Source organism: Vitis vinifera, chromosome 18 (genome assembly GCF_030704535.1).
Source record: "Vitis vinifera cultivar Pinot Noir 40024 chromosome 18, ASM3070453v1".
Lineage (NCBI taxonomy): Eukaryota > Viridiplantae > Streptophyta > Magnoliopsida > Vitales > Vitaceae > Vitis > Vitis vinifera.
In genome coordinates, this window is record NC_081822.1 from 25,388,229 (window position 1) to 25,399,073 (window position 10,845).

Genomic DNA, 10,845 nt, shown 5'->3' on the forward strand with positions numbered 1-10,845 from the left:
CTTGAAGTCACTGAGGTTCATGCAAGAAGCTGGTATGGTTGAAGACATGCCTGAAATCTCAGTTAATGCTCAAACTTGTGAAAGTTGTGAGCTAGGGAAGTAACAATGACAACCATTCCCTCAAAATATGTCCAAGAGAGCTACTCATAAGCTGGAATTAATTCATTCAGATATTTGTGGACCAATGAGCACAGCCTCATTGAGCAACAATGTGTATTTTGCATTATTTATTGATGATCTCAGTAGAATGACTTGGGTTTATTTTCTAAAAACCAAGTCACAAGTGCTCTTTGTGTTCAAAAGGTTCAAGAAAATGGTTGAAACTCAAAGTGGCCAGAACGTTAAGGTGCTCAGAACTGATAATGGAGGTGAGTATATCTCAAAAGAGTTCAATGTCTTTTGTCAAGAAGCTGGAATTGTACACCAGCTAACAGCTCCATACTCACCACAGCAGAATGGAGTCTTTGAGAGGAAGAACAGAATCGTGATGGAGATGGCAAGGTGCATGCTATTCGAGAAGAAGCTACCAAAACTTCTATGGGTTGAAGCAGTCAACACCTCAGTATATTTGCTTAACAGACTACCAACTAAGTCTGTTCAGAGCAAAACACCAATAGAGGCATGGTCTGGTGTAAAACTTTCTGTCAAGCACCTGAAAGTTTTTGGCTCATTTTGTTATCTTCATGTGCCATCTGTCAAGAGAGGGAAGCTTGATGAAAGAGCTGAGAAAGGTGTCTTTGTTGGGTATGCAGCTGAATCAAAAGGTTACAAAATTTATAGCTTGAGTAGAATGAAAATCGTGATAAGTAGAGATGTGCACTTTGATGAAAACTCCTACTGGAATTGGGACTTTTGGTATATTGATCTAGATGTGTAGGAGTCATTTCTTGAAATTTTTCATAATTAAATTCCACTCTAAGCCTTTTTTTTTTTAGAAATTGTTTTGTGATGATTCATTTTCTAACTGCATGCTGATGGTTTTATACTTTACTTGAAATTGTTATTATTTTCGAAGTCATTTGATTTATCTTAGCTTAATTTTGGCTTTGGCACTGTATATTAGACATAATAAAGATGTTATTTGATATATACTTGCCCTAACCACTCTAGCCTTTTTTGAGGAATCTTATAAATTATGCATCTATCTAGATACGCTCTCTATCACTTACTTTTCAGAATTCCATGAACATGCATGTTGTTATGAGCCTTATTTATGCTTGATATGATCCTTAGATGCTTAGATGTATGTTTGATTTGCTTGGATAAAACACATGTTGTATGCTATATTTTATGATAACACTTTCTGACTTTGATGTTTTATGATAGCGCTTGAGAAGCAATCCAGGTACACACCCTAAATTTTCTTTTTGACTTGTAATTGGTTTTCTTGTTTAGCATGTTATTTTTTGGAAATTACCTTAGTCTACCTAGGTACCCTCAACCAACCGATTAATTGTCACGTTCCCCTCAAATTAGTCAGTAGAGACCTCTTTAGGTCTTAGAGGGGTGCTACCTCTTAGAGGTACTTTCCCAATAGGTAACATGATCCCCGGACCCAAACTCGAGTTTTTCAAAGACATGCTTTTTCCAAAACTGTGGAGTCACTTTTTTTTAGGGTTTTCTTTCTTATTTTATTTTCCCTTTAAAATAAAAATAAAATAAGTGGCGACTCCGACTTTTCCAAAACCAAATTTTTTCACCAAAAATAAAAGCGAGTCTCGTCGATTGAGTGGGGGCGCATGTGAGAAATGCGGGTCCATAGCAACATATAACAAAGAAAAAAAAAATGGCTTTGTTTTCCTCTTGGTCCAGAATACAAAATCAACTATGTTAGGCTGTCAATAAGATTAACAAGTTTGTGACCATTAAAGAGTTGGGACATCTACAGGCAAATCTCCACTTTTTTTGGTGTATTTTATCACTCTTGCTTTTAAGGAGTTCATCAATGGATTCTAAGCAATAACCGAAAAAACAAATTAAAATTACATCAAAATTTGTTACCTAGCCCAAAATATGGAATAACATGGGTTGACTTTATCATTTAATTTACATCATTTTCCCTAATTTACATCTCTTCTCTTTCTCAACATGTCCAATTTTCATTCACTTATAAGAAACTTGTGCAAACCTTCATTCATGTCTCCTAGCATTAACTCACCTAGTAACTTCGACTGATTTTGTTTCATTTTTTCCTGTATGGTCCAAATGCATTTCAATGGTTAAACTTATTTGTATTCATCAAAATTGGTAAATGTAACTTCCTTGCCTTATTATACAAAAATAAAACACTTACCACACGTAGGCTTCGAGTGAATGCTCCCCCCGACCATGCCTCCATGAACATCATGACAAAGACGCTACAATCATTACTAAAAACATAAAATCATACACACCAATTAATTTAATTTTAAGGGAACTAAATTATATATATTAACATCCATTTTAAAACTATCACTAAAAAAACAAATACATCCCCAGCACACTTGTCGTCGTGATATGGAACCTCTGGCTTGACACAAGTGCATTTTGATAAATCAGTGTTCATCTCATGTTGATGGTGTGCAATAAAGGTTAGGATAACATTGGCCTATAACCATTGATGGAGTAAATTATGGAGAAATTTACCATCATTAAGGGGGAAAATGACGTATGCCAAATACATAATAGTTCGTTCAAATAAGGCGTAATAGCTTTTGGTATGCAACTGACATTACTTTCTTTGTTCACCTAGACATTGAATCCAATAACACAATGTGGAATATTGCATAAACAATGTGGAATACTAAACACAAAACAAAATTTCTCTGCACATCTAATTGTTTAGTAGAGTCCTCATAATGTCAAGATTATTGCTTATCAATTGATGGATTTTTCATCAAAATCAATAGATACTTGATTTGTATAACATACCAACAGTGCATTACAAATAGTGACCCTCCTAAACTTATTCCATTCTATTTTTCTTAAATTTATCTTTTATTTAATTTTTTTCTTCCTAATTTATTTTTCCCACATGCTATCAAAAGAAACACCTTTTCTTTTCTTTTCCATTTTTTTGACAGGAAATCAAACTCCTTCAATGTGGATGTAATAAATAAAAACAAAAGTAAATATAGAGGATCACATTCTACTCGTACAATTCTATGTCACAGATTACTGGTTTTCGTTTAGCAGTAGATGTCATGCAACCACTCAATAAAAGAATCTAACCTAAACATCTTTGGTCTATTGTACCAAGCTATGAAATAAGAAACAACAATGGAATTAACCAAATTGCATTGATAATACCCAAGATGGTTCATAAATAGATTACAAGATTGAACAAATATGAGAACAAGTAGCAAAGATGTAAACTCTAACATACCCTCAACAATAAATCTTAAAAAAAAAAAAAATAACACCTTTATATTCTATTGACATTTCTAATGATAGATACCAATCCATGCAAAATGATATGGTCCATTTAGACTACACTAGTACACCAAATCATAATGTCATTCTCTTGAAGTTGTTCACATTCCAACTAGGTGTTTTTATGTATCACATGTACCTAGAGCCTTAGGGCATAGTTTCAGACTATTTGTTTTTAGTACTACATTGTGGTATTAATTGAATATTTTCACCATTTCAACTATGAAATAATACAAGAAAGCTACAATGGTTCACAACCCATTTTCAAAAACAGAAAACTCCTCACCAAATGTATATGCCCAAACACTAGATTCTCAAACCGTTTTGAAAGTCGTCAAAGATAGTTGATCACTTTCCAAGCTCAAAAAGCCTAGAAAATTTTTCCTCAAAAAATGACCTATAAGGAAGTAGACTTGAAATTTGGTAGTTGAGAAAAAATAAAGAAAAAATGGAGGAAAATAGAGCCCGGGGTCTATGTTCTCAATACCTCCCAAAGACTGAAAAACAACCAACTAGAAATGATGAAAAATCTAAAAAATTTCCCAACCTTTCTCAGAAACCAAACAATAGTACCAGTTTCTCGGTCACCCAAAAACCTAAAATAGCTATGTTAGGACATTTAATCTTGTTAGTATGTTAGCAATTTTGTTCCTTGTAATGTTTGGTCATAAAAGTCCCTTTAAATAGTCACTTACTCTCCATTGAAGATCTAGAGTTGTTGTTTGTCCAATCAAAAAGTCATAGGTATGTTTAGAAAGGTTTGACATATGGCATGTTAGGCTCTTATGAGGTATAAAGAGAATCGGTTTTGCTTTTGAACTTAAAATGATTTAAAAATAATATTTTTTTAAAGGGGAAGATCATTCAAGCAGCCTGAAGCGCTCAAGCGCTTAGGACCACTCAAGCACTCCTTATCGCTCAACTACCCGAGGAGCTCAAGCAATGGGTTAGTTGGCTGGAGTGATCATGCTAGTGCTACCGAGATTTTTTCACACAAATTCAGTTTAAAACTCTTTGAAAACCAAAACTCTAGGCTAGTTGCCTATACCTACCTTATTACAACCCCTCAAGGGTTAGAGATCATTTAGAGATAAAAGAGATTTCAAAAAGAGTCTCTTAGACAGAAAGACTAGGAAAATCTATGTAACTTGATCTCACATATAGTGAATTTAGACTAGTAGTCTTAGACCTTATGGTTTTTTATCTTCACAGTTAGTGTGGCCATTTTCCACGTAAAAATCTCTTATGCCTCATTGCTTATTGTTTGATATTTTGTTTGAATAGTTTACAACAAAAAGAATTGACATACCCCGATATCTCACAAGATAAAAATTGTGCATAACATATAAATATTTATTTTATTTTTTAATACACCCATTCAATCCCCCTCCCCCCACCCACCTGAGTGTCCCCACTAGACTTAAGGGGCATTTTCAAGGTAGTATAAAAAAATCGTAATCCTTATGTTTCCATTTTCCCTTGAACCAAACAATAGTATAACATCTCACCTACTTTTGAGACCGCATCTAGAAACCCATAAAGCAAAGCTCCCAAAAACAACAATTTAATGAGAGATTTTAGGGATGTCAGTTGGATTTTCAAAAGATGGATGTCAGTCGGGATTTGGGAGTTTGAAAGATTTCAGGGCTTTTCATTTGGTGATTTTTTTTGTGTTTTGTTGCTCCTCGTGTATGAATGCCATGTCAAATTTGGGACTCCACCTCACTTTAAAAATAAAAATAAAGTCTCTTAAGGGTATTTTGGGCATTTATGGCTGAAAAATTAGTTTGATATCCTTGAGAGCAATTTCATAGCTTCCTCTCACTTTTCAAACGAATTATGCAAAGTTTAACCCATTTTCTGCAATTTTCAACCTAAAATGTCCCTAAAGCATAATTATCCCTCATAAAAAATAGTAACCAAACAAAATCCAAAATATTTTTTGAAATCTGAACCTCCATGAAACTGGTGTGAATCTGGCAATAATTACTATAAAAAATGGAATGCCACTTTGTTCCTCCATGATTGCATTACTTGCCCATCATAAGTTTTCTTTTCTTTTCTTTTCTTTTTTTATTTGCTCTCAAACTTCTTATATATTTTAAAATTTTTACTATTTTTAAAAACAAATGTGAGAAAGGAAAACAAATTACATAAAAAATTCTTAAATGTTAATTTTATAGAAAATTAGAAACTAAAGCTAAAATCTAAAATAGGATTCATGTCACCTCCACAATAATGCTAAAATTGTCTATATAAAAATTATTTGTCATAAATAGAATTATTACATATAAATGCGATTTTTTTCTTTTAAATCATAAACAAACATTTGTGATAAAATTTTATAAAAACTATTTACTATAAATTGATAATGTGATCAAATGTATCTTTTACTATGAATATAATATTTACACCCAAATCTTATGAGAACTCTTTAACCAATATGACTAAATATAACATTTTATCATGAATGAAAAGTTTCATCCTTAAATTAATTGTGTTACACGATAATGAGGATAGACAATAAAAAATAAAAAATAAAAAAAGAATAAAAACACACAAATTTATGTGAAAAACTTTCCATACCACCACAAACCCTTCAAAAAATCTTATAATTATGGTTTTACCTCATATGTCATACCACGAGCTTTTCGGGTCACCAAACTCTAACATTAATCTTTTTACCATGCAAAGAAAAGTAGGAGTTTTTTTCATCAAATAATATTCATGCCAAAAAATCTTGTAGCAAAATATGAACACGGAAAATCAGATTCATGTTTAGATAATTAGAAGGCTAATCAAGAAGGCTCATATACCTGTTGCTTCAAATAAAGGGTCTTAATTACTTTTCCAACAAGAAGACTAGACAGGGAAGGTGAGTTTTCAGTATATATAGAAGGTGCCTTCTATTATTTATTCCATTCAGTTCCAGGCGATGTATATTTGATGAGCTGCCTTGATAATGATGTATCAAAGGAATGTAGGAATTTCAATCCTTTGTAGTTACCAAACAAAATAAAGGATTCACTCCCTTCACTTAATTCTTTCATGCAGTACATGCAACAGGGTAATTACAAAAGGAGAAAAAAACACCATTGAATGAAAACAAACGAGTGATACCCATTCCTTCCAAACTAGGATTCAAGACATGGAAGTTACTAACCCACGTCGTTGTGCAGAGAACTCATGGCTGCAGAAACATCAAGCCAGTGCCACTAAATTTTTGTTCAGTTATCTGGTCTACACGGTGTACCATTTCATCCGTCAGATGATTCTTCCAGTCTCCCACGTTTCCTTTCCTGAAGTACACATCATTTTTCGTAGCCAATGGAGTGGTGGAACGATGCATTCCAGTCTTATTCACCTTCAAATTGCTCAAAGTCTCAAAACTACACAAGTTCATAATTTTCTGCACCACCCCTTCACTCTCTTCCTCCAGGGAAAAAGGACATCCCATGAAATCGGCCAATGTCTTTATGTAATGCAAGGTGTCACTCTTCAGATCTTCATATTTCAGGAACAGTACTCTCTCAGGACATTCCAGGCTTGCCTTCCAATACCCTAGAACATGGTCCCAGTATGGGCCATATTGTGATATTCCTTTACAGAACATGTCGAGAGCCGCTTCTAGAGGAACGTGTTCCTCTTCTTGAGGTGCCAACTTGCAGATAAAGTGCCACAGGGAGATAAATGCATCCTTGGGCTCTCTGCAGATGTATACAATTTTACAATGTGAAGACATTATGGAATTTGGCAAGCTAGTGTATGGCAAGTGTGTAGCCAGCAGAGGAAGTTTTGGGCTCCGGTGGAAGGCGTCCTCTACAGCATCCACTTCCAACAAGGGAACACATTCGTGGGGCACAGTTGTGAGTAAAGGATTGGTGGAGTCATCAAAATGGTGTCGAGTCACAATGGCAAAGGTTAGAGCCTTAAGCCATGTGGTGCCGGTTTTAGGAGCACTGCTCAGGATTATGTCACCAGATTGGGCCTGGAAGTGTTGTTGAGATTTCATGATTCCTTCTAGGAAGAAGGAATAGCACCAGAATCCTTGGTAGTGGTAAAAATCTGCATTAACTCTCCAGCCATGATGTTTGGGAAGAGTTGAGATTTTCTCTTTGTATTTGGTAGGAAGGGAAAAGCCAGCGCTGCTTTCAGAAGGAAAGTAGGATTTCATTATAGGAAAGAAACAATCTATAGGCTTAGGTTTCCAAATTTGTGTGTTAAAAGGTTAGAAACAGGTTCCATTCTTATAGAGTAACTCCAAATCATATGTTCATTTTCTAAAGTTATCCAATTTCTTGTTTGATTATTATTCCAAATAAAAAACCTCCCAAAAAATCAAATCAAATCTACATGATGATTGCAATGTTCATTCATGAACATTAATGCAATATTATAAATCATAAAAAAATCTATACAAGTGCATGTCCATCCAAAGATACACTACCTGCTACCGTGGGAGTTGGTGCATGACAATGATCCACTACCAGCCACCCGGTAGTCATGGGCAGTTTTGGGCCAAAATGCGCTCCATGATTAAAAATAAAATAAAATAAAATTGTGATATGCAACCATCCTCCGCAATTTACTATCATAAACCAATATCACGTGCAACGCTTATATATTTCTTATTACCTTTAAAAATGCCCGAACATGTCAATTTCACCATTTCATTGATAATTTTTTTTTTCATAATCCGTGAATGAAACTACAATACAAGAATCATTCTATTTTTACAACATAAAAACCTTGATCCTCATTTTCACAGAAAAAACAAAAAAAAAAAAAAAAAAACTTAACTAGAGACTGTCCTAAAAAGAAGATTTTTTTTTTTTTTTTTTCTCATTGGAAGAAAGTGATCCAAGATTCACACTGTTTTTTCTTTCTTTTTTTTTTATAACAATTTTTGAGTAGTTTTAAAGCATTCAAAAACTTATCTCCTATTTTTATTTATTAGGTTGGATCAATCCATTGGGACACTCAAGCCCAACCCCAATCCCAATAAATAATTATTTATTGAGTTAGGTCAGTTCATTTAGCCATCCAAATCTAACTCCAATAAAATAAATAAATATCTCTATTCAAATTTTAAAACCGCATTTTAAAGAGGCAACTTTGGATCAAATTAGAAATCATATATATTTAGAGGTACAATGGTTCAAAGTAGCTATCATTTGAAGCTACTCATATAAGACATTTTCATTTTTTTATTTTCAAATATTAAAATTAGGTAACCAATGAAACCATTCAACATGCTCATCTATTGTTCACAATATAATTAAGAAGAAAAGAAAATAATATATTAATTATACAATAGCCCTGATTAATTGATCAATATCAAAACATATAAGAATTATGAAGAATCCTTTCTTGAGGTGTGAAATGAACATGAATGATTTTAATATAATTGTTGACATTTTCATGCAATCTCAGCATAGGGAATGGGCATCGGCCTTCAATTATTGAAGCTTTAGTCAAATATAAAATTGAAAGGACAAAATATGGAGTTGTTATTGTATAGATTTGAATGTCTCCAATATTAATAAACAATTAGACCCTTAATTTGTAAAAGATTCGCTTAACTCTCCTAACATTAATTTTTCAACTACAAACATCATCATCGATAATACTTTATTTACTTTATTTACATAAGGCTCAATTTTAATTCTCCCTCTTAAGATGGAGAGTAAATATTGTGCACTGCCATCTTGTCAAGAAGAAAAACAAAGTGAGCAAGAAAAAAAAGGCTTTGTCATCATGTCTGCCACTTGGTGCCAAGATGAAACATGAAGAGTTTTCAAGTGCCCACTCTATAGCTTCTCTCTCACGATGTGACGTTCAATTTCTATATGCTTAGTTCACTCGTGAAAGACAAGATTTGCAGCTATGTGTAAAGTTGCTTGGTTGTCATAGAACAATATGGCAAGTTGCTAGTGTTGAATATGCAAATCCTTAAGCAAGGTGAGCATCCACATCAATTCACAAGTAGCATTTGCCATGGCTCGATATTCTGCTTTAGCTGAAGATCTTGAAACAGTGTGTTGGTTTTTTACTTCCAAGAAACTAAAGAATCTCCAATGAAGATACAAAAACCTGTGACTGATCTTCTAGTATCCAGACATGTCACCCAATCCGAGTCAACAAACTCTTTTAAAACAATGAAAGAAGTAGAAAAGAACAATCCTTGACAAACTGTTCCTTTGATATACTGAAGAATATGTTAGAATTCATGAGAGTTTGCCTTTGAAAATGTCTTAGTTAGACTTAGTCTCTGCTTTGCTCCATAATTTTCAGTTTTTCTGTTAGTAGAAGTAGTCATAGCAGCTGAGAGTTTTTAGCATTTTCAGTTTGGTTGTAAGCCTATAAATAGGCATTCTCATTGGTGAAATATTGTGTGTCTTTCTCCAACTCAATACTCTAATATTTTCTGCAAGTTTTAGTTCCTTATTTTTCTCCAGATTTTAATAGTGGTATCAAAGCATTATTCCTACGGGCTGTGAGGCAAAGTTTTTTAGTGTTTTTAGTATTAAACACAGTGAGGTTGAGTGCAAACATTAGTAAGGTTGAGTGATCTATATTTTTTTTTTTTTTAAGCAACTGTGGTGCAAACATGTCTCCTTCTAGCAATACTTCCTCTGTAATTCCAGTGTTTAATGGTGAACACTATCACATTTGGGCTGTCAAGATGAGGTTTTATTTAAGGTCTCAAGGTTTGTGGAATGTTGTGATGTCTGAAGCTGATCCACCACCATTGGGAGCAAATCCTACAGTTGCTCAGATGAAAGCATATGAGGAAGAAAAACTCAAGAAAGACAAAGCCATCACCTGCCTACATTCAGGACTTGCAGACCACATCTTCACCAAAATCATGAACTTGGAAACACCTAAACTGGTATGGGACAAGCTCCAAGGTGAATTTGAGGGCAGTGAAAGAGTCAAAACTGTTAGACTCCTCACATTGAAGAGAGAGTTTGAGTTGATGAAGATGAAAGACGACGAATCTGTCAAAGATTATTCTGGCAGGTTAATGGATGTTGTAAACCAAATACAGCTTCTTGGTGAGGCATTTACAGATCAAAAGGTGGTAGAAAAGATCATGGTTTCAGTGCCTCAAAAGTTTGAAGCCAAGATTTCTGCAATTGAAGAGTCTTGTGACTTGCAAACTCTCATAATTGTAGAGTTAACCAGCAAGCTTCATGCACAGGAGCAAAGGGTCTTAATGAGAGGTGATAAAGCTACTGAAGGTGCTTTTCAAGCAAATCACAAGGGAAAGAATTCTGGAAACTTGCAAGGAAAGAAGTTCTTCAAGAACAACAAAGGGAAAGCTGAAGGGTCTTCAAGAAAAGGAAAATTTTCGTCTTGCTCTCATTGTAGAAGAACCAATCATGCTGAGAAAGATTGTTGGCACAAAGGTAAACCTCTCTTTAATTGTAA

The 10,845-nt window shown here is 34.1% G+C and overlaps 1 protein-coding gene across 1 annotated transcript; it reads right to left on the reverse strand.

Moving 5' to 3' along the window:
• Nucleotides 1-6,414: 6,414 nt before the first annotated feature.
• LOC132253241 (flavonol 3-sulfotransferase-like) lies at nt 6,415-7,627 on the reverse strand. The gene has a single exon (XM_059734910.1). The coding sequence runs from the start codon at nt 7,583-7,585 to the stop codon at nt 6,596-6,598; it is 990 nt and encodes a 329-aa protein (XP_059590893.1). The 5' UTR covers nt 7,586-7,627; the 3' UTR covers nt 6,415-6,595.
• Between the last annotated feature and the right edge of the window lie 3,218 nt (nt 7,628-10,845).